This window comes from Condylura cristata, unplaced genomic scaffold (genome assembly GCF_000260355.1).
Source record: "Condylura cristata isolate star-nosed mole 26May11 unplaced genomic scaffold, ConCri1.0 scaffold00014, whole genome shotgun sequence".
NCBI classification, from domain to species: Eukaryota; Metazoa; Chordata; class Mammalia; order Eulipotyphla; family Talpidae; genus Condylura; species Condylura cristata.
Genome location: NW_004567115.1, coordinates 50,221,349 through 50,245,473, shown reverse-complemented (window position 1 = coordinate 50,245,473; position 24,125 = coordinate 50,221,349). Strand labels below are relative to the sequence as shown.

The window sequence follows — 24,125 nt, the reverse complement described above, 5'->3', positions numbered from 1 at the left end:
CTTCGGGGTGTCTGTGCGGCCCTTTGTGGGAGGAGATAGATTTGCAATTAGAAATGTGAAGATGCCACCCGGGCCTGGGAGCCTGACGGGTTTTGCTTTTCAAATGTAAAGGTGACATCTGAAAAAGGAATTGCTTTTATGTTAAGCAGGAAGCGTCCCAGAAAATAGAGGTGGCGGCAATGTCCAGAGTGTGTGAGCTGTGTGTGCGCCCGCTGGCTGCCTTTCCCCTTTGTGTTCATTGAAATGATAGGAAATTGCGGGGCTGGGCTGGGATTACTCTTTCTGAGAAATTCTGCACTCCTTATCATTATGGGGTAACCCAATTTCTTGATCTTTAATTATTCTTGCTGTCAGCTAGAAATTCTGGTGTTTTGTTGCGCCTTCCTTTCTGATCTCTGAATGATGGCAATTAGAAGTGCCATTTTCTGAAATGGCAGCTTTAACTTTGCAATTTTTCCTTTTTTTCCCCCTTTTCCTTCTAGAACAGTGGCAGGCTTCCTGATCCATTATGCTGAGGACAAACCCATAAACACCGAGTGGCAGGTGGTGCCTTACTTACCAGAGGACATTTTGTTTCGCTTTTAATCTTTTTCCAAGAAACACTGTTCTTATTTTGAAGAATTTGGGGGCTGTGGCATTGTTCGGGGACAATGTGTGACGCGGACTCCCTGCCCTCCTGTTTATTGTATCTCGGTTTTCAGGTCCCAGGCGTCTGAAATGTGCCTTCCTGGGGTTCTCTGCAGAAACCCCATGTTCAAAAAACAAGGTCTGCTTTTTATTATTTTTGATAATGCCTATGTTTTTATTAGCTTCACTAAAAACAGAGCTAAGCCTGTTTAACAGCCCCTGGTTGGCAGAACAGAAATGCGGAGGGAAATGTTTTTCCCCCTAGAAGAGCCAAAAAAATTAAAAGTGATCTTTGGTGCAGTTTCCCCCCGGGGGGTTCGATAAAATATGGGGAAATAAGACACGTAAACCGCTTATCACCGAGTCACCGCTTCGCTTTGTGTCTCTTACCGGCGTATCATCCCACTGCTGACTCTTCACTAGTTCGTAGGAAGGCTCCGTTAAATCAAATTTGGGCACAGGGAACCCAGGAATAGCATTGTGCAGATGGAAGCCGAATGTCACCAGCCAGCTGTTAACATCTAGGAGGAGAAAGTGCAGCATGAAAGGTGTTAGAGTTCATTTTGCGCTTTCATACATTCAAATTCGCACTTTAAAGGGAACCCCACGCTCGCAAATAATAACTTGAGAAAGAGCCCAGCTCTGCCCTTCCTCCCACGGTTCAAGCCCTGCCCTCTATTTTTAGACACAGAGACAGTCCCCTCCACAGCCGAGTGATGACAGGGGCGACAGAAAACATTACAGAGGCTCAGGCGGGGTGACGGGTGAGGCTGGCGCGGTCAGCGGGAAAGGGTGGTGGCCGTGTGGTGGCCAGAGGGCGCGCACAGCAGACGAATGAATTCGCTCGCCCTTAGGCTGGTCTGCAAGCGGAGTATGCTATTAGCTCTCAAGAGTGACTGCCCAAGGATACGCAGACTTCCACAACCCACTTTCTATTAATAAACTCCCTAAATGGAGAGTATTCAAATCAACAGTTGCTCCTTAATCAAAGACGAATGCCGAAAGCTGGCAAGACTGGCCACGGGCACCCGAGATGCGATTACCATCAGTGCTGACTTCAAAGGCGCACTGCGCACAGGTGGAGACAAACTTTTTCGGGGGAAAGAACCTGGAAACCTTTAAAACGGTATTTTATAATACGGCCACGTGACTCCAAAAGCCATTAAGCTCCGAATAAGGCTTTTATTCTATTCTGGAGGTTATAATGTTACAGAACTACTCAGCAGGCTTGCAGCTTTATGAGTACAGTTGGGCGTAGATTATTTTATATATTAAGCACATTGCTGGGAAACCTGAAATTGCATTTCACCTAATATATTTATGCCGTTCCATCTCTCTTTTGATGCCTCTCGGAAAATGCTGCTATGGCATTCCCTGCAGCCCGTGTTGCTAGGAGAGCCCGGTCCAGGGGCTGGGGGCTTTCCAGCCTTTCCGTCAGCCTCTGTCAACACCTCTGAAATAACCATGGTGAGCTGCTGTCAGGATGATGGCGGGCCACTTGCTCCCCGCTCCCCTCTCTGGGCCCAGGCTCCCACCTCGCTCCCAGCCGGAAGGCCCCCACATCATGTGGCTGTGAGACCAGTGATACTCTCCCTCCCCTCTCTTAAAGGGGGGCGAGGTGGCAGTGGTGCTGATGCTGGTGGGAGTGGTGATGATCGTAGCCCAAAGCATCCAAAGTGATACATTTTTGACAGTGTATACAGACTTCAAGGGGCCTTCGTAGGTACAAAATTCTTTCTTCTGAGTGGTGGAGGACCGGGACAAAGGTTCTCCTCCTGTGAACAGTGTGTGTGTGACCGAGAACACCCAGGGGTCTTAAGCGCTGGGAAGTGTTGCCAGAGCGTGGGACTCTGATGCTGACGTGTGCTGGGCGGCTGAATGAGGGTGCAGAAAGAAGGGACTCTGTGCGGCTCTGGTGGAGGGGAGATCTGAAAAGTGTTCGCAGTCTGGGAAAGCAGGAGGCAGCTGTGCAATGAGCAGGGGAAAGCGTGTGGAGCGCTGTGCTGAGAACTGAGAAAACAGATTTCTCAGTATGCCTCAGCGACTGAGCAAGATGAGAGACAGCTGGGAGCTGCATCTGACGAGGCCAAACTAAGCGAAACAGAATTCTCCCTGCCCCGTCTCCCCAACTGAAGAGGACCCCACACAAAAAGAGAACAGGAAAGAGCCTTCCTCCAGGAAACACACACACTTGAGAGGTCAGTCATGGCCGTTTAATTCGGGAAGGCAGGTGGAGGCAGATTCCAGAACCCTTGCTTGAGAAAGTGGGAGGAGCCAGCCCCTGGAGGTAACTCTTGTAGGAACGTGGTCTCCGTGGCGCACACCTGGAGCTACTGTGGTGGCAGGAGCGGGATCTGATCTCGCAAAACCAACAGAGCAGCAGGCACTAAGCTTGGAAAGGTCTTCAGTCTACGCCCTGAGAACGCCTTTGATTGGCAGCAAAGCAAGGGCACCCATTAGTGGTGTCACCATGTAAGAACCGCGCTAAATGGCCCCAACGAGCTGGGTGCTTTCCCCCTGAGAGCGGGAACAGGCTCTGCTGGCTCAGCAATTGATGGAGGAAATGGTTCCGTTCTGGCCCTGGGGTGAGGGTGGTGAAGAGAGAGGTAACTAGCTCTCAGGGGCGAGGGGGCGCTCCACAAGACGGGGTTCACACGCAGGCCCCATCACATCTTTACCCGGTATCAAAGGAGGACCCACACTGCACGCGTGGAAGGAGTCACCACTGCGTGCGGAACTGTACCCACGCCAGGGTTCAGTGCCACCAGCGAGGCATCCTCACCCGCTTTATTAAGGCTCCGACTCAAAACGTGGGTGCGACTCGTTCACAGAGCCATGCGGCGTGGAGGAGCCGGGGAAGAACTCTGGCGTGGGGACTCCAACTTCATCCCTTTTCCCGCACCTCCTACGTCACGGCCCTCCAGTGGCTGGATGCTGCGTCCTCTCAGAAGCCCGCAGCCCTGAGCTTGGCAGGCACAACACAAAGGAACAGGCTGTATCTCGGTTTTCCTAGGGGTTTCTTTGTGGCTCTTTCGAGAAATGAATACAGGCAAAAGGCTAGACACTGGGGTCTGCACAAGTTAAATATCCAGTTCTTCTGTGCAGTAATCCAGTGACCAAAGTGACGCGGCCCTCAATGACACCAAAAGATTCCGCTTACCTGTGATGTAGTCTTTCACGTCATGGATCTTGCTTGCGGGATTGTTATTCCTAAACATATACAGATTAAAAGGAGCTGGGTCCTTCCCAATTCTTTTCCAGATTTCTATGTCAGGCGTAGTCCAGCGTCCTGCCAAAATGTCATAGTCTCTTTCTCCGAAGTGGATTAACTTTGTGAGTGGGTCGTACAAGCCCCCGTGAAATCCAATGACCAGCTGAAAGTCGATATTGGAGTCAAAGTAGATCTCCCCGTAGGCGGTGTACTGGATCTGCTTCAGCATAAGTCCGTTGCTGCTGAACACGGCCAAGGGCGTCCCGGTGTTGTCGGACGCGATGTAGAACTCGTCTCCACTGCTGATCTCCATGGCGAAAAGGTGTCCCTGGAGGTCGTAGTAGAGAGAGGTGATTTCCGAGCTGGAGTGGTTGTAGACGTGCGTAATCCTGGTGGGGTACGTGAGGTCGGCGTAGAAGAACTGCAGGTGCTGCCCCAGACTGGTCTTGGTGGACACGCGCCTGCCCAGCCCGTCGTAGCGGTAGATGACCGTCCAGCCGCTGCCTTTGCTGTACACGCGGGTGAGCAGCCCCTTGGAGCTGTACTCGAAGATCTCGGTGCCCCTCTGCCGCAGGAAGCCGTCCTCGTCCAGCCGGTACTGGACGTCGCCCAGCCGCGTGATTCGGTCCCGGAGGTCGTAGCGGAGGGGCGTGAGGCGCGCGCTGTTGCTGGGGTTCAGCAGGTGGAGGTTCCCGTTCAGGTCGTAGTTGTAGCGCCACATGATCTTCTCGTTCAGATAGACGGTCTGCAGCTGCCCGTCCACGTCATACTCGTAGCCGTACTTGGTGGTGTTGGCAAAGGGCCCTATTTTGATCTCCCGCTTGGTCACCCGGCCCATGTTATCGTACTGGATGGTAATCCAGTACATGAGGGACCTGAATATCTCGTACTGGATCTCCTTGATGCGGCCGTGGGCGTCGAAGTGCTTGGTGTACGTCATCACGGCGGTGGAGATGATCTGGTTGATGTCGTAGTAGATGACGCCAAACTTGCCAAACTGCTCCACCTTGCCCGAGATGTCGTCGAACTGATAGAGGTCGATGGGCAGCGGCGTTTCGTTGATGACGCCCTGCATGCTGGTCACGCGGAAGCTGTTGTCGTAGCTGTAGTCAAACCTGGCGTTCACCATCCCGTCCTCGCTGAAGCGGAAGATCTGCCGGTCGACGAGCGGCCCGATCTGCCGGTAGCGGATGGTGCAGATGAAGCCGTCGCTCTGGAGGTTGACGGTCTTCAGGACGCCGGCCGTCTCGTCGTAGGTGAAGCTGACCCGCGTGCTGTCGTACAGAATCTCCGAGAGCCTGGTCTGCCGTCTGTACTTGAACAAGACCCTGCGGCTGGTCCCCAGGAACGCGGTCTGCAGCAGAAGCCCCTCCTCGCTGTAGTCGGTGATGACCGAGGCGTTGCTCTCCGGGGGGTTGTAGATGTTCCGGTAGTAGCCGACCGAGCGGATGGTCTGCATGGTGTGGCGCGCCACGCTGGGCATGGTGATGGCCGACAGCCGGTCCCACATGTCATACTCGAAGATGTACTGGCGCTGGCTGTGCAGCAGGAGCACCATGGACTGTGGAGAGAACACAGGCTGTTAGCCGGGGCGGGCCGGCGCCCACACCCGTCAGTGCCCGCCACCCACATCCCGCTGGAGAAAGCAATTTCGTTTTTATAAAAAGATGTATTTACGTATGCACACAGAACGGGGGTACAGGCCAGAGGTGCAAGGGCAGTGAGAGGCTTCACCAGAGACAGAGCGGGGAGCAGAACAGGCTGACTGATGAGTTCACTGTGGAGGGGCGCAGCGGGGAGACAGGAGAGCACCGTGGGGCGCAGCACATGGCGGGGACCGAACTGGCACTGAGTGGCTGCGGCCGGCGTGCAGAGCTGCGCTTCCACCCTCTGCGCCACCAGGGAGGGCCGAAAACGGCCTCGTTAATGGAGCTATCCTTGGCCTTCCGCGTCGTTCCCGAGTCCCCGCCCAAGTTGTCTGGACGCGGCATGTGGGGGTGCGGCCATCGGCGGCCCCACATTCACAGCGGCCTGAGGTCCGCGGCCCGCTCTCTTCCCAGGCTGCCCAGCCCCGTGCAGACTGGCAACGGGCGTGGCCGACGCGCAGCCCAGGCCTGGGCGGAGGCGGTGGCCAGACAGTAATTCAAGGAGAATGCAGTGGGACCCTAGTTAGCAATTATTTGGGAAGGTGGCCCCCCCCCCGCCCCCATCTGAATGAAGAGCCACTCAGATCATGTTTTAATTTCCAGGGCATTGTGGGGAGGGGCATTCAGAGTATCATTTTAGGAAGAAGAGACTCAAGGTTAGGCCAGAGTGGGCCCTGCGTACAGACAGCGTGGACAGCAGCAAGCACTGCTGCGTTAACCATGGCGAACGCCGCCGCCGGCCCCCAGGCTCATGCATCCAGATGTGGGCGGTGGGATTTTTTTTTTTAAATTCCTATATGGCCTCTGTAATGACAATACAGATCTTTATTTTTCCCTTTCCTTTGGTGAGCACCAAATCTGATCTGTCCCCCAGGGGCTGGGAGGGCGACTTCTGGGCTGGCATATCCCTTGGTACCAGATTATGAAGTGAACAGACACGTAAATAAACTCGGCTTATTTTGCAAGTAATTGTGGAAAGACAAAAGGCATTCATTTATCAGGCCAACGTGAGAGAAGTCGGCCCCGGGGCTGGTTAAGTGGAGCTCAGAAGTAATTCCGGGGGTGTGGGGGGTTCTTTCCTCTGAGAACGCTTCCTCTAAATCCTGTTAGGCCAAATGGAATGAGAGCTGGGAGGACTGTTGGGTCAGGAGTCCTCCTGGGCCGAATTCTGTGCTTTTAGCATAGGAACGCATAATCCCCCGTCCAAGACTCAGGCTTTTTCTCTTTTTCTCTTTACTGTCCATCTTCAAAAGCGGTTTGCAAGACTCAGGCTCGCGGACGAGTTCCTCTGTGGGCCTATCCAGGGGCGATTTTTCTAGGCAGCCCGTGTAGTAATTGTCTCGAGAGCTGTTCTTAATAGTTTGCCTTCTTCCAAGAAAAGCTCGGGCTGTTGCTGAATTCACAGGGATTAGCACCTAGTTTTGCAATCATTTAAAATTCTAGCTCGTGGTCCTTACTAACTCTGACGGGGGCTGCTCTGAGCAGGTTCCCTGCTTGTCGCGTGGGGACCTGGGAAGTGTCAGGGTGGACGCTGGGGCGTGGCAGGCAGGAGGCGCAGTGGCTGGCTCTGCTGAGCCCCGTGGCTGTGCCGAGGGTATGTCGGGTGCCTCATCAGTGCCATGCTTCTCCTGGGCTCCTCTCAGGCACGTTTCGGTCACGCTGTGATCACTACTGCCGCCTTCGCGGATCTGGGCAGCCCGCCCCTACCACCCCCTTCACCTTCTCCATCTCCCTTCCCTGAACCTGGGTTGGGTGGTCCGTGTGCGTTCATTGTTAGTTACCGGCTTTCTCTGTTCATCTGAGCTGCTTCCTTGTATTACACCTGTAGGTGAAATCTGTCTCGTCTTTCTGGCTTACTCCAGATGGGCGAGAACCCAGCTCCTCCCCTCCGGCTGTGAATGGCAGCTTTCCGTCTTCACCGTGGAGGAACAGTCCGTCACTGTGGGCAGACCACATCTCCTGACCCAGCCTCTCCACGGGCATCGAGGTCACCTTCACCTCCTGGCTAGTTATTTATATTTCTCTTACTCTTCTCGTGATAGCCTTAGTTTAATTGGGCAAGTCCCGGAGCAGAGCAGTGACCCACTCTCACGTTCCCTGGGGAGAAGCTGCTTAGGGGCTTCGGAGGCTGACGGCGAGGCGGTCCCCGCTTGTCAGGACTCGCTCCCAGCGTGCTCCCTCTGTGATCGATCGCCCAGTAAGTAACTACCCCAGTGATGCCCTGAGAGCAGGCTGATCACCCAGGAGGGCAACTGTGACCGTGGGGGGGGGTCCACAGAGTCCAGGGCGGGTCCCCCAGAAGTAGAGGTCAGCAAGCAATGCTTGGCGGTGGAAACGCTGCCTCTCTCGCCCAGGCGGAGGCCGCCTGATCCGGGCGACGCCCTACAGTGACCTCTGAACGCGGAGGCAGTTCTCAGGGAGCGTGGTCTGTGTACGGGATTTCCAGCACTAGATGAAAGAACATTGTGCAGGGCGCTGGGAACGGACCAGGGCTAGGCAGAACACGGTGGACAGCGAGTCTGAGCCGGGAAGCACAGCAGTGACATGGGCGGGATCTGGGGAAGGCGAAGGGGTTCTGTGTAGGGCAAGTCTCAGGAGGGCACTGGCTGTGAGGAGCTCAGTTTGTGTCTGAGGCTGAGATTCGGCAGCGGGACGCGCTGAGGGCTGACAGGTGTCAGAACTCAAAGGGAAGCAAGGTTCCTTTTAAAGAGACTTTATTTGCTTTTGCGTAGAAGCACCGGGGTGCAGGCCAGAGGTGTGTGGGCAGTGGGGCGGTGAGAGGGTTCCCCAGAGACAGAGTGGGGAGCGGAACGGGCGGATCTACCGAAACCCACTGCTGGGGGGCGTAGCGGGGAGACAGGCGAGGTCTGCTGCGCCCTGGGGGCCACTCCCTGGTTTGGACAGAGCTCTGGCCTTCCAGGTGGGTCTGTCGGTGGTAATGCTGAGCCTCGGCTCCTGGGGCACCAAGGAGGCTCCGGAAGTCATTTGCTAGAGTTAAACGTCTAAAAGGTAAAGGAAACATTCCAGGAGCAGGCTCATAGGGGGACTCCATTTAAAGAAGGGAATGCTGGGGTGTTCATCCGTGTCATCTTCTCCTCCTCTTTTTTGTTGTTACTTCCATTCCCTCTGGACGCCGGCCATCACTCTGCACCTCACCCGGAAAAGCTTAGCAGGACGTCCCTGTGTCTTCCATTTAATTTTTTGGACGCCACACCACTCTGAAGGGGGGGGGGGAGACACCCAAGCTAGGCTGTGTCCCTGTACCTGGGGAACAAAGGAGAGTCGGCACGTTCCAGAGTCCCTGAAAGGTGGCTTTCTGGAAAACAGCCTCTTTCGGTTAATCGCGCATAAACAGGATCTACTTGCTTTTCACCGCTATGTTGAAACGCTGCCAGCCCGAACCAGAACTGACGGCCTTGACTGCTCGCGGACGGTTCGCCCCTAAATGAAAGCGCTGGCCGGGAGATTATTTACAAATGACGTACACGCGCAGGGCCTAATTTGTGAATGTTGTGGATGTCTAAACTTGGCAGGTGGACAGTGTCACTGCTTGTTTGTTTACAGCATAAATCACTTAAAACGGTCTCGGGCAGTAGAACTTAACTAAGGAGAAACTACTGGCTAATGTGCAAATTCATCATCATGGTGCCACCAGGACTTCTATACGGAGCCTTGGAATAACAGATGAGATTCTGCCGCATGCCCATCCCCCAGCCGAGTGACTGCTGAGGCATCCTGCTCACTGCTTCCCTATTTTTTTTTTAAACAGGAAAAAGCCTTATTTACTTATTTTACTTAATCTTGAATTGAGGTACCCCTAGGACCCCGCATCGGGCATCACCGCCACAGCCCACCCAGCACCCAACGACCCCGGTCTCACCCCCATTCTGCTCCCTCCCCTGCTCACTCCCTCATTTCCCCCATGCCTGTTTTGAGGCTCAGGCACACACCTACCTTTTCTAAGTACGTGTAACTCCAGGTTTTCCCATCGGCGAAGACCCGGGACACAATCCTGCCCTGGCTGTCATAATCCACTTTCTCGCTGGTGGTTCCCCGCTGGACGCTGCCGATCTGACCGGTGGATGAGTAGGTGACATTGACGGCCATCAGCTTGCTGCTGGGCAGCCAGAGCGTGGGGTGGCCCGACGTGTCGTAGGCAATCCTCAGCAGAAACTTACGGTGGTCGTCATAGATCTTCTCCGTCTTTGTTGTTCGATCAAAGTCAACCGAAAGGAGGTTTCTGCCGTTCACCTGCAAGAGACCACGCAGCACACCCTGTTAGTCCAGGACCAGCCCCTGGTTACCCTGTGGGCCCCCCCCCCATTGTTTGTACACCCTTTATGATGATTGATTCTCTTTGCCAGTAAATTAATTTAGCAACTTCTTGGGTACACGTGCAAGGCAGTAGATTAACTGCTCTTTTAAAAGGTTTCATTAAGCAGAAAGACAGCCTGGCATTTGTTCAGAACCTTTTCAATTAAATATTGTAAACTTAAGCAACTGATAAGGAGAATCCCAAAATGGACTGGCTTTACCGTCTGAACACACCAGGGTGGTGAGCACGGCGCCTCTGTAAATTAATCCAAGCCCCTCCCCTCCTAAGACATCGGCAAAGAACTGCGTGGTAGATTAATCGTGGCGACATTAAATAAAACAGTGCTAAACGGGACTGCAGCCCTTCGAAGAGCAGTTAAGTAGAAGTTGGAACCCGTGTTACTGTAAATTATTAACGAGCTCAAATGGCAGGAGGTTACAAACACACTCACTGCTTTTGGCCAATTGCTGAAATGTCACCATTTTTAGAACGCCTTTTCGTTTGACAACTTCTGGGTAACTGTCGGGGACTCCAGATCTTTTACCAGCGCATCTCCATGGTCAGCCGACTGTGCTGACTTGACAAATCTAGCACCATCTTGCCGTAGGGGGGTCTCGGCGTGGCTCGGAGCCCTGTCCAGAAGCTGTGATTACATTTGGCTTAACCACCTTGATCCAAGGCAGGCCCGGCCTGCAACGGGGTCCTCACTCACTTCTGCCTCACAGACATCCTGAGCGTGTGGGCCCCCCAGGAGCGAGATGGGGTCCTGTCATTTCTCCAGCCTCCTCCAGCATCCTCGTGGGGGTGGGACCTGGACCCCTGCGAAAGCTTCTTAACTACTGGTTGCTAAAACCCCACATGACATGTCCTTAATGGGTTGCCCTGGCCGATCAGTTTTAATCTCTCCACCTCTCCCAAACCACATCTCAGTGTATGTGTATATATCCGTGTGTATGTGCATAATTTAATGTCCAGACATGTAGAATCTGGGTCAAACCAAGCTTTGCATCCTATCAACACTAAATTAGTTTCAAGGAGAAAGTCTTCTTTAGCTCAAACTCTCCCCTTTCATTGCTCCAGGAGAATACTGTGAATTTGAAGACAGCTGAAAAAAAGTTCCTATTTATCATATTCCGATCTTATGGCCAAAGAGAGGCCGCAGGCACCAAGGCACTCAGGCAGAGCAGGAGCGAGCCCTGGGGTGCGTGTGCAGGCGAGGGGAGGGCCACGCAGTCACGCAGAACGCGGGCGGGTGTGGGGAGGTGGCGTGTGTGCTGGGCCCGGAACTCAGGGGTCAGAAAGTCTGACCCCCTCGCCGACAGACCTAGAAGCAGGAGGCTGGGCTTTTAACTCGCCAGGACCTGTTTTGTTCATCTGTAAGTGCAGAGCTTGCCGGAGCCTTCAGGGGCCTCTGGCGCTGACTTTGACGTGATCCGGCCGACCCGGGGTGAACTTTGGGCTTTCCCCGCGGAAGCGCCTGCAGTGACTTGCTCCCGCCTGCCACGAATTTCGTGACTTTCTGAGTTACGGCTTGCAGAACGCTTTGCATTCCCTGGGTTGAAGCCGCCAGTGAGTACTGCAAATATCCGTCTTCAGGTCTGTGGAAAGCTTTGACTTGTTATCAAATTAACTTGGTGCTGTACTTGCGGAATCCAGTTCTTCAGCACAAAATATTTTGGATGCTGTAGGAAGAGGATTTGCACCATTTAAATGGCTTTCTAGGGCTCTTGTGTTTCCCGGCATGTGACTTAAGAGGAAAGAAAAGAAAGCCCTGGTTGCCTGGGCGTGCCCTCTTTTTTCCTTCCTTAGCCCGTTCCTGGCTGCAAAGTAAGCGGCAAGATGAAGGTGGGGTGTGGGTCCACGCTCGGCAGGTCCATCTGCTTGTATGTGACTTCGTAGTCATTTTGATTTGTATTTCAATTCTTTATGGCTTTCCTTAATCCTCTTGTATCTTTGCAGTATTTCCTCTGGTTAGAGCCTAAGAAATCTGGGTTACAGTGCTGGTGTGATTATTTGCTTACCAAAGGGAAAAGACGCCCCCTCTCTTTCCTGCCTGTACCCCAGGACCACACTCCCGACTGTGTCTTTGATCTGTGGGCGCGCTACACAACTCCAGAGCATCCAGGTGAAAATCAAGCGGTGCATCCGGTGCCACTGTGCGAGCCGCTGTGTCACAGGCACTGCCGTGGAGTCATCCCGAAGCACTGAGAGACCAGACATCTGGGTAGAGGTTTAAGTTGTCCTTTACATCCGACAAACAGCACAGGCGATTGCCTCGCTTGTCTTCCCAGGCTGAATAACGAAGAAGGAATCTGAACGTGGCTGTGCTTTGCCCACAAGCTCCACACAAATCAACATTTTAAATCATTGCGACGATTCCAGACCCCAGTCACTGCTGTTCAGTACGTCCAGTTCCAAAGGACACCAACAGCTCTCTTGTTTTCTTCAATCTTCCCAAACACAACCTCCTCTGGTCACTGCACACAAAGTGCAGAAAAGAAGGGGCTTCCCTCCCCCCCGCTCCCATGGGGAGTCACAGCAACTACAATTTGTTGGTCTTTGAGTACCCATAAAGCATCCACCGTGTTCCAGCCGCCTTGTAATACATTTTTTAAAAAAGATTTATTTCTGCATACAGAACTGGGGTACAGGCCAGAGTGCAGGGGCAGTGACAGTGAGAGGCTTCACCAGAGACAGAGTGGGGTGCAGAACAGGTAGATCGACGAAGTACACGGCTAAGGGAGCAGCGGGTGGGTCAGGAGAGGTCTGCCGCGCCCTGTGGGTCACCTCCGGGGCGGGGATCAAACTCGCACTGAAGCAGCTACAGCTCTCTTGCAGTGCTGTGTTCTAACCCATTGCGCCACTAGGAAGGGCCCGTAATACATATTTTAATAGAAAAAGCGCAAGTGAAATCAGATAGTTCATCTACCATGAAATCGCTCTCTCAGATCCTTCCTGTACCTTGGCCACGTAAGAACCCACCGCAGGCTGGCGGATCAGGGGTCCCCATGAATTTCCTCAGGGGTTCAGCCTATCTTTTCAGTGAGCTTGGAGGATGCTCGTGTTCTGGGACCACACCAGGGTGCTGGCCACAAAATCACGACGTGACTCTGGGGCAGGAGCGGGTAGTTAACCCTGTGTCCTCTGGGACGCATGCGAAACCGAGGCCGACACGGAAACAAGTCTGGATGCGGACAGACCTCGAGCGCAGTTGGCTCAGGCTGGCTCTGTGGGCTGCTGCGTGGGATGCGAGGCCTGGCTCATTCCCCAGCACGCTTGGTGGCGTCACGACTCCCGTCTGTCCCCGCGAGAACATCAACGCGCCCCAGATTGTTTGTCTCTCTCCACACGCCGGCAAGTGCTAACTGCATCCGACGATCCCACCGTGGGCTATGCCACTCAGATTAAAGTGAGAAATAGGAGGTGGCAAATGTGACTGGCATAATAAGGTTTAAATATGCGATCATATTTATGTATGCCTCTAAACACACTCTGGTTTTCCGATTTCCAGAATTTCTCTATAAATTATTCACTCATTTTTTTCCCTTCAAGCCCCTGAACCCTGGGCAAGCTCAAACGATGAAGTTTATTGCTAGGATGTCTTAACAATTTTTGGTAATTGATTGAGGTCTAGTTCCAAAGTCGGACTAGTTAACAAATACACAAATATTCTAAGACAAAGACAAGCAACTAGGATGCTTTTTTTTTTTTTTTTTCTAAATGTGGCTATAAACAAGTGAGCAACAGAGCTGTCTTATCTTCCCGTGTCTGGGCTTTCCCACATCACAGTGAAATTTGCTCTCGAAATTTCATTTCCTACCGACGCCACCCACGCCCCGTTAAAGCATCATTTCTCCGAAAATGCTTTCCACGTCGCTCATCTCTTCTGTAATTTTCCCGCTTTTATTCCTTGTCTTTTTTTTTTTTTTCTTTTAAAACTATGCTCTCTAGGGTTACACCTGTTATGTCAGCGTAATCCATTACAGGGAGTGCTGGGTTTGTTCACGGCAGTCAGACATTTGCAGGGACGTGGTCCTTCCTCTACTCCCTCTCAGCAAGCTCTTGGTGCACCGAAGTAACCCTTGGTGTCAGGCTGGCGTTTCCTTCTTTTCTCATTCCTTGGATAAATACTGGAGTGTCTACCTTGCGTTAAGCACAGAGCTGAATTTAGGTCAGTAACTTAAAAATAAAACGAACTTTCTGGTAGGAAACAATGAAACTTAAGCGAGAAGACGGCTGTTTCCGGAAAGGGGGCCGTGAGCGGTGACCTCCGGGCTGTGTGTGGGTCCCCTGTCTCTGGCTCGCTCCTCCTTCCCCGCCGCCCTGTTTTGGCAGAGTCCAGGTTCAGTCCTTGAACCACATTTTCGCGTCGTCACTTTCTCCCTAGAATTTCTCTCTCAGAATCCACAGAGGAATGAAATTAGCAGTCAGAGCTGGCACATCCAATCTTATCTTGAAAGTAAGAAGCCCTCCCTTGTGATCCTGGCATTGTCTCTGGGAGAGCAATCACACAGAGCAGCTGGAAATCGCCTTCAGTGTGACTGAGCAGGCCATTCACAACAGTGTATTTTCTGAAATGTCTCTCTGAGGCCTGTGGCTCTGCTATTTAGAAAGAAGCTCACACTCAGGACAGACTCTGCTCTAGTTCTGCTCTCCAGAGCGAGGTGCCGGGTCCCCTCCCTTATCCCAGGGCTATGTCCCAGAACCTCCCCACCCCCAGATCAGGTACAGTCCCCGAAACCATGGACAGGACCAAGCCCATACAGGTGTGCTTTTTCCTGCTCGCACACACCTACCTACTGTGAAGCTGAACTTAAACCTGAGGCTTCACAGCGCGAGACAAACCACAACAATCTGAGATAGGGTGGAGCAGTTACACCAACACCAAGAACAGGCGAAGGCGGCGCTCCCCACCCCCCCACCGCCACACACCAAGGACACGTGAAGGCAGCGCCTCCTCCCCTCCCCCCACTCTCTAGGCGACCTGTTGTGCATGTTACTTTTGGACCCTTATTTCAGCTCCCTGTGAAGAGTGAAATCATGGCTCATGTGCTATACACTGTATCTGTTGTGTATATAACAGGTGTGTTATGCATCTATTTGCTCAAACACCTTCATGTATGGACTTGGGGGCATTATGCAACGTGAAACGAGTCAGAGAAAGACAAGTACCATGTAATCTCATTGGATGTGGAATCAGCGAGGACAGCAGCAAAAACCTTTGATCACAAATAGAGAGAACTGACTGGTGTTTGCCAGAGGCGGGCGGGGGTGTGGGCAGAATGGGTGCAGGTAGCTCAAAGAATTCCAGGTAAGAATAACTCCCACTGGGTGTATGACGCACAGCACAGTGGCTAATACTCTGGATCTAAACAGAGCTGGTTGACTAGATCTTTAAACAATTCATTAGTAGGGAAACCATTTGTAACTATGAATGGTGACGGGCATGACCTAGACATTTGGTGATCATCTCGAAATGGAGCCAAATACCCAACGATGATGATGTACATCTGAAACTAACATTCTATGTCAAGTATACCTTAATTTAAAAATACTGAGAGCCTGATCTTGAGTCTATAGTTCAATTCTGGTTCAGTATTGTCTCCTTTGATATACAGAAAAAAGAAGCATAAGTGTAGACAATATCGCTGTGTCTTTGATGAAGTGAATGTTGTGTCTGAGAATAGCTGTGGTATGTGTGTGTGTGAGAGATGCCTACTTTAGGGAGAGTAGGTAGATAAGACAGAATCTGTGACCTGGCTCTGGTTTGCGCTGACCCAGGGCAGGGGAAAGTGGAGGCAGCAGACAGGACACAGCAGCTCTCGAGTCTGAGGCTCGGCAGAAGAAAAGGCAGGCGCTGGAGTTACTCTGGCATGGGACAAGGCGCGGTGCAAGCATCTCTGGCAGTCTGGGCTTGCTTCTCTTGCCCATCACTTCACCTTCACCCCTGACCTCTTCTTTCTACTGTTTTTTTCTGCTTGCTCCGCTCACTAACCTCACTGACCCGCCTCCCCAGCTCCTGCCTCCGGAAGTCCTGATCCAGGGGCTCTGGAGCTGGGTGTCCTGTCACCCCAAGACACGGGGCAGGTGGGAGCAGACAGCCCTGGTGCCGTAGAACATGATTTTGGGCCCACTGAAGTGGCATCAGACCACAACCTGCAGGCTGGATACAGTCTGTATTTGCTCCCAGCTTGTTTTTTCCACTTTATGCCTATTTCCTGGAAACAGCCAACATCAGCATGGGGTAACCGTCTCTTACCCAGAAGGATGGCCAAGGTAAATGGTGTTGGCCTGTGAGAAGAATAATTGTCTATTTTTTTGTTGCAGAAAAAAGATGCTGATGGTAAATCCTGTTTTGTTCTCTCTTGACTTTAAGGAAATATCTTCTTAGCAGTCAGGAAAGTAATGTTAGGGTTGGTTATTATTACACTTATCTGATAAACTAAAGTCTGTTTACTAACAGAATATATCAGGTTGAATTTATAGTGCTCTGAAAGTGTTTTATCACCTGTGTTTTTAGCACTTAATCCATGTCTTTACCAAAGGGCTGTCATAAATCACAAATCCCAGCTTACTTTCTAAGATATGTGTGGCTCACAACAGGAGAGGGAGGAAACCAACATCGAATAAGGCAACACAGGGGACATTTTGCAAAGATCAGTGATAACCAGCAGAACCAGAAGCATCATCGCATTTCATATAAAAATAAACACACTTGGCTCTTCCCATCGCAGTGAAGAGGTTCTGAACTTGCTATTCTTCTATGTGCTGAAATTGTTCTCTCAAAACCAAGGGAAAACCCCTTTCAGTGAATGTGCCCTTCTCTTTCAACAGGCATATCGATGCCTTGGAAAGCATTTCCTACTTAGCTCCCCCTCCTCATGAGGGAGCCCCCATTCCTAACTGAGGGGAGAAAGGAAGTGTCTGATTAGTAAGATATTGGTGAACAAGAATGCACAAACAGCTGGGCTGTTTGGGACTGTGCAGCTATGACTTCCTTATTCCCCAGGGGAGATGTTACTCTTAATCACAGATATGCTGGAGAAGGCGTCTTCTCACGTAACCGGCTCCTATCTGGGCGAGCCAGTGGCTTGACAGCTGGGTCTACGCTCGCTGTGAGCCACGGGCCTGGGGGCGCCAGGCGGGGGATGGGCAGACCAGTCACCCACCAGGAGCAGCACAGTCCCAACTCACTCACCCGCAGCTTCCGGCCGAAGACGTTGACTTTTCCTTGCGCTTGCTCTTTCCGGAATCTCCATTCTACCAGATTTTGGCCATTCTCACCAGGTAGCGTCATGTTCCTCTTGGCGACGGTTGGGTTGGCAGTGCCAGCCAGCACGTGGGGCTCCGTCTGGTAGTGGGAGTCCAGGCCGCTGGCGTAGATGATCCGCAGGGAGCCGTCAAAACCAATCTGGTAGCTGTTTCTTAACTGATCTAAAAACCAAGCAGCAGAAAATGTAGCGAAAAGATGATCACGTAGAGGTTTGGTGGGCTGTGCAGTGCAAAACCATCTAAGATAATAGATTTATTTATGCATCCAAGAGCTGGGGTGCAGACCAGAGGTGCAGGGGGTGAGAGGATTCACCAGAGACAGAATGGGGAGCGGAATGGGGGGTGTCTGTGGAAATACTCTGCTGAGGGGAGCAGCGGGCGGGTCAGGAGGGGTCTGCCGCGCCACGTGGGTCAGTGTCCTGGCCGGATCGAACTTAGGCCACGGTGTGATAGCACTGAGACTTAACCCCTAGGCTGCCGGGGAGGCCCCATATAAATTCTTGCAATGTTGGCCGAGCTGCCGATGTAAGCAAATACAAAATACTTCATGATGTGCTTTTAGGCACCAATAAGACAGTGACTTCTGGCATTTCATGCTGAATTAGGTTTAAATGAATATTAAAGGCAAACTTTAGGGGACTTTAAAGGCCATCATTTCAATCGATTTTTTTCTCATTTTACTGAATACAAGAGGGTTCGCCCTCCACGGAATGAGCTGTCTTGCAGTATACCACCTATATGTACCACTTCCCATCCCTGGAGGTCTTAGAAGACACGCCTCCTGCACCCATCCTGATACCCTTTGTCCACGATGCTTTGAAAAGATTTAATTCTGTGTTGATTTAATTCTGTGTCTTATATACCAAGACCGTAAGGAGAGACTCCCCTTGAAATCGACACTTAAAAACAGGAACCACTTTAAGTTCTGTATCAAAAATCTCCTCTGTTTGTCGGCTCCTACGGCAATTGACTTTGTCTGAACACTGCAGGACCATTTGGGGAAGAAACGAATTCAAGACACACTAGTTGGCGTTCACAGTGCCGATTATGTGACATAACCGGGAACAGAAAAGAAGTCACAGGAGTTGAGCGCAGATGTAGTCATTCTTCTGAGTGCTGAGCCCTCGCTGCTGCAAACAGGCTTTTTCAAGATGATTTCAAAAGGAAATCTGGTGGGAGGTCCCCTCAGGGACAGCTGGGATGTGTGTGCGTCTCCAGACGGAGTGGGGAAATGTAGACCAGGCATTAAATGAAGGGTGCCTGGCATTGGGGCACAAACACTCCAGTGAGCGATCCTCAAACCGCTGTATCAGCAGGCAGCCGAGCTGGTGTGCTTGGGGGAACTCTGGAAGGTGACTCCAAAGAGTCTGATTATGTGTATTTGAGAAGCTGGAGTCAGGCTGTTTTATAAGTGGGAGTGGAAAAAGGCTACTTCTAGGTTTACCTGTTAGTTTATATGTGATTAAAAAATATATATGTATATACATATGTATCAAATTACATGTAGGTATTAGACTATGTCATCAGCCTCTCCACAGCCTTTCATTCCGCTTTCCCTTGTCTGCTTCATCTTAGCCATCAGAGGTCACCACATTCTCTTTGGGGCCAGGGGTGTTTTTAAGTTATTCGTGTAACATCATTCTTTTACCTTGAACCATGGTGTAGAAAGAATCAATTGAGGACAGATTTGAAGTGATGCTGACGTCCTCTTCTCGGCTGGATGACTCGATGTCCACCGTGATGGCCTTGTCCATGTCCCCATGAAGATTTGTCACCACTCCAGTTGGGAAGGTGACATTTGTGAGGCGCCCTTCGCTGTCATAGCTGAAAGGAAGAGACAGGCACTGGTGTTAGGGAGCACACGGCAGGCACCCAGTGATCACATGCAGCAGTATTAGCTGCACGAGTCTGGAAGGATGCCTTTGTGCATGAGCTATGCAGAGGACTTCACACGTGCTTTGAAGTAATCAAAAGCCTGTAACAGAAAAACCTCACCGGTGAGAGCAAAAGTAAACAGAATAGCTTTCCATTTCAGTATATTATTTCTTGAAATGGGTCCAAAATCCCCCTATCCAACTAACCTAATTCGCTGCTCCAAAGGGCACGTGTTTGCTGATGTTAAATTCCTCAGTATTCTCTCCCCCTTTTCTACAATAAAGTCAGTTCACCTTTGCACCCATGCTTAATTTGACTAACTTATGCCCTCCTACTAGTACAATGGGAGAGAAAAAAATATATATAGGACTTTAGGAAAGCGTGAATGCATGCACATGCATGTATTTGCATTGTAAAAGCAAGCCTAAGTATCTTCAGACACCTTTAACAAATCAGTAAGGTAAAAGCCTCTAAAGATTTTCTGTTTCTCAGTGATTGAAACGCTTCGTAATGGTAGACTGCGGTGTAAATGTAGGCGATGTGATGTAGGCGATGTGATAACCTGTCTTGGCTGTATCAGCGTCGTAGGGACAGTGATTTCTGGAAGATGGTTTATGTTGATTGAAATAAGATGTGCTACTTCCTGATATTTAATGAGTATTTGTTTTTGCAAAATACACTCACTTTTTAAAAAACATCCTTAGAAGAAGAACTTATAATTAAGCCTTGGGAACTGAAACGGTGTTCTGTAAGGATGAACATGCATTAAAAGCACAATTTTACTAAGCAATTTCTTGGCGACTTTTATTTTATGATCTGAAGACAGGAAAAAGCAGCAAATTCTGGTTTGAAAGTTATGGACTTCCTTGGAACAATAATACACGTAAGACGGGATTTCAGATCGGCACTAAGATGGCCTCATTACTAAAAGGTTTATGTGGAGAAAGCCTTCAATGAAATCCTACTTCAAATTAGCACAGAAGCAGAACCATAGCGAAAAAACACCCTATTAGTGCAGACAGAAGTTACCAGGGCCAGGGAAAGAGTAGAGAGGTTCATGACGATAGGTGTAACTACAGTCTACAAGGCATGAAGGAGCAGGTGGAAATTTTTAATGATATTTTGGAATGAAAGGACACGAGGCATGTAGAGTGGAAAACTTGGCTTTGAACAATGTGCTGGTCAGAAGGAGATCACGGAACAAAGGTAGCCCTTCCGCACAGTCCAGGTGCCGGCAGAAACAGGCGGGAAGGAAGCACGTGCAGTGACCAGGCCCGCTCTGAGCTCGGCTGTGGGCCGTCCCATCCGTTCAGTGGGGACAGTATCAGTCAGGGTTTGACTGACGTTACCGGATGACGTGCCAGCCTGTGTGACGAGCTGCAGGAATGGGCACTCGGGGGTGAAGCGAGTGGTAGAGCAACGCAGAGCAAGACAACGCAGCAATAAGCGGCACCACTGTATGGACCCACAACATGCAGAGTCGGCGCCAGAAAGCAGAACCCTCCCCCGCAGCAGCGCAAATGCCCACTGCAGATGAAGGCATCAGTGACAGAAGCCACCACGCTGATGGCTGTCCAAGAAACAAGCACGCCAGGGCTCACGCACACAACAAAGCTGGCTACGGGATGCCTGCCAGGCGATTCGATAATTACTCAGTAATAAACATTCAATAACAGATAATTATTGAGCCTGGCGCCGGAGCTCCCCTTGGCTTGCTTCTCGGGTGGCTTACATCTCCCACAGCCTGACAGGATGAACCTGCTTAGTGTGTTGCAGGAATTAGCATGCCTCCGGACGGTTCTATATAAAGGGGAGTGGTCTCCGCCACCCCCATTTTACAGGTGGAAGAGTGAAGGTGTGAGGTGGTCAGGGGACTTGACCAGACCGTGCTCCCTGCTGCCTGGTTACAGACTCTCACTACCTCTCCTTCCAGCCACAACGGGAACTTCCAGGCCGGACCTCAGGCCGTTAGCCCCCTGTAATCACCGTGCTGGCCTGAAGTGGCTGTGATGACAGCTTCTATAGATGACCCCTGCAGGCCCCGTACCGAGTCCTCCTCACTGCCGCCTCCCCCTGCCTCTTTCCCTCCCTTTCGCTGGTGTCTGTTTTCTAGCACTGTTCAGTCTGAAGCAGCCCCATCGCCCGTCTCCTGCAGAAAGCACCTCTCCCGCCTCTGCCTTTGCTTTCACTGCTTTGCACATGGTCTGCGTCCTGCTGCGCGGGCGTTTCCTACCCTGGAACGCGGAGTGTGGCCAGTAGAGGGCGGGGCCTCCGGAGGTGACCCAGTAGCCTGCAGCCCTTTGGGAAATACAAGTGACCTTTGCAGGCAGCACTGTTTAGAAGGACGTGGGGTTAAGCTGGGATCTGAGCGGTCCAGCTTTGCTGTCTGGCCCTGGGGTGCCGAATCCGTGGTGCCGAGGAGTAGCTGAATCTGCACTCCGCCTCCTCCAGCCAAGACTTTGCACTTGGTGGGCCAGGGGAGCTGCTGTGGAGTGGGGTCCTCAGAGTGCCTACCTCCCCAGTCACCTAATGGTTTCTGACGATGCCTCACGGGCAGGTCCAGTGCGGGGCACGGGGGTGGGGCGTGCAAGGAATATAAGAAGCTGGTTGGGGGGAGAAGGCACGCACATGAAGAGCTAACTACTGGCTCTGAGCATGGTGGGAAGGGCCACGCACAGCTTCAGCGCAGAGGAGATGTGGTCACACTGGTGTCGCAACGTTGTGACAGGAAATTTTTGCTGCTTTTGTGGCAGGAACATGATGAGGGACACAACATGGCGGGGCAGGTCTGCAAGGCAAGACTGCCGCTTGAGCTGACGTTCTTGTGCCATTTATTGAGATCACACAGGCTGGTGAAAGCTGCTCATGTGACAGTGGTATGAGGAGTAGGGTCCAGAGGAGAGGGGGGCAAAGTTTCACAAGGGACAGAGAAGGGCACATGGTGGCCAGGCGTATGATGTGATCCAGGCAGAGTCATCCCCAGACTGCCGTGGAGACAGTCACGTCGTTGGGTCAACAGCGGCCTAGGCATCCGGTCTGCCTGGTCATACGAGCTGTTCTCTTTGGGTAGCTGAGGCATGTTCTGCTGTGGTTTGTGGATAGCAAATAGGTCACAGCTGCCCATTGAGTGGCCGGCTCAGAGGAACCCACACTGGGCCATGAAATAGACCTGGGATTGAGAGAGGCAGAGGGAACCTGAGACTCGGGGGCCAATCACACAGGGGAGGCTGTGGGGAAGACAGAAGTCGGCAGTCAGGGTCCATTTATGGGCCCGGGGGGGGGGGAGAGGATGGGGGACGCTGGGTGTTTGCAAGGAAAGCCAGGCACCAACTGACCTGGTTTGGAAGCAGGAACTCAGGGCAGGAATTTTAGAGTAAAAACACCCTCACCTGTTCTCCCCATTGCTCAGTGAAGAAAGGCCTAAACACAGCAAAAGCAGAAGGGCCCTAACTTGAGGGTGAGGCAGTTCTGCAACAGGGGGAGAAAGTCTTATGGCACAACTTTGCTCCAAGTTATCATCATTTATTCTTTTCTTTCTAGGGTGGATCAGTGGAATTGTGTCCACAGATCAGCACCTATGTTCACGGAATTGAGAGACGAGAGCATGACCGGGGGACTCAGGAGAAGGAGGTGAGAGAAAATTAGCGGTCAACGATGACTTTCAGAAATGGCGGGGAAACCCTTCTCTGCTCTGTGAAAGTAGAGAATTAACACGCTAGCAAAGGCCCACTGTGCTCTGAAATGCTTTGATGCTGGGCAGTCAGTGAGGCCTTCCCATCAAGGAGACGCCCTGGACACAGGCCTGCGGCTCTACTTAATGGGGTTTGGTCATATTGGCCATCTAGCCCTACCCGCGTGTATGTGTGTGACACGCTGTTTTATTAGCGTTTTGAATTTACAATGCCACAGGCTCTACTTCACGCTCTCCCTTCCACTCATCTGGTCTTCGCCCGTAGTTTCGAATCCATGACACAGCACATTCTTCTTGCCCCATCGACCCCTCTTCACAAAGGACTCGCGCTGGAACAACAATTCCCTCTGGCTCTTGGTGACCTTCTGCTCCTTCACTGATGGCAAGGCCTGATGGGATGTCTATTTGTTACTCTTTAATTTTTAGTGCATTTTTGCTTAGGTTTGCTGTTTGAGCCTTTGGCTTTATTTTACAATCTCTTAAGTTTCTTAAGCAGTGGAATTATCAGTAAATGCCCTAGAGAGTCAGAGCAGAAGCCATTCTCAATTCAAAAGACCGATTATCCTGAGGTGCAATTTTCTTGCTCTTTTCTCCCCTCCCTGCCCCCTTCCCTGGACTTGAGGCCCCCAACTCTTCATTTCCCTTCATTGTGTCTCTCAGATATTTATCTTCCCACTCCCACAGCTGCCCCAGATTTAAAGACGGGTCTACCGGCCTCCCCACCTCCTTACTGATACCAAATTAATCTTCTGAAACACCACTACAGCAACACTTCTCTTCTTCAACACTGTTCACAGCTCCCTAGCGGAGAGAAAAATGGACTGACTTAGACCCTTACTGACACAAGGTCAACAGACTACTGATGGCCGCTTGGTACCTATTCAAGTGGAAACCATTTGCAGTTCCTGAAAACTTTAGCGCCCCACAGCTGTGTTCTCTGGTCTTCAGCGCTACCTCATAAAATGGCTTCTTTAATCAACCGTCTTTTGCTTTTGAAAAAGTGTGTGTAGAGCAGAGCAGACAAGGAAACCAGAGAAGAGCAGCACTTAGACGCTGGGGGAGACGGGGTGGTTGCAGGAAGAAGGCGTTCTTCACCCTGTGCTGACTGTTGGCTTTGATTCAGAGGGGGCTGAACTGGTCTGTCTTAAAGAGACAAACAACACTTGCAGGACAGTGGCAATGCCTCTGCAAACATTTATTCTCTCTACTTGTACAGGAGTGAAGGAAAGCCAGTTAAATGTATGTTTGATTCTTGACTGGTTTCTCCAACCAACTCTCATTCTGTTCTGAGGTGGCATCAAAGCAGCAGATGCTGTTTTAGGGACATCTGGCCATCAAGGCCAGTGGATGGGATAGATGTTCAAGTTCAGCCATGATCTACACTCATCATCACCGTCATTTCATCCTACTCTGGGGTGCTGGCATGAGTGTTCGTTGTGAGACCTGCAGACTCTCCTGAAAGACTTACCTGTCCCTTCCCTGACCCAA

General features: G+C 51.4%; 1 protein-coding gene across 1 annotated transcript in view; it reads right to left on the bottom strand.

Annotated features, from left to right (window-relative positions):
- TENM3 (teneurin transmembrane protein 3) overlaps positions 1–24,125 on the bottom strand; it is a 554,583-nt gene that overhangs the window by 2,307 nt on the left and 528,151 nt on the right. The window contains exons 26-30 of the mRNA XM_012724797.1: positions 18,720–18,895; positions 16,998–17,233; positions 9,439–9,735; positions 3,788–5,399; positions 1,018–1,148 (exon numbers count right to left, since the gene is read on the bottom strand). Coding sequence (XP_012580251.1) covers positions 1,018–1,148; positions 3,788–5,399; positions 9,439–9,735; positions 16,998–17,233; positions 18,720–18,895 — 2,452 coding nt within the window. The remainder of the gene's footprint in view (positions 1–1,017; positions 1,149–3,787; positions 5,400–9,438; positions 9,736–16,997; positions 17,234–18,719; positions 18,896–24,125) is intronic.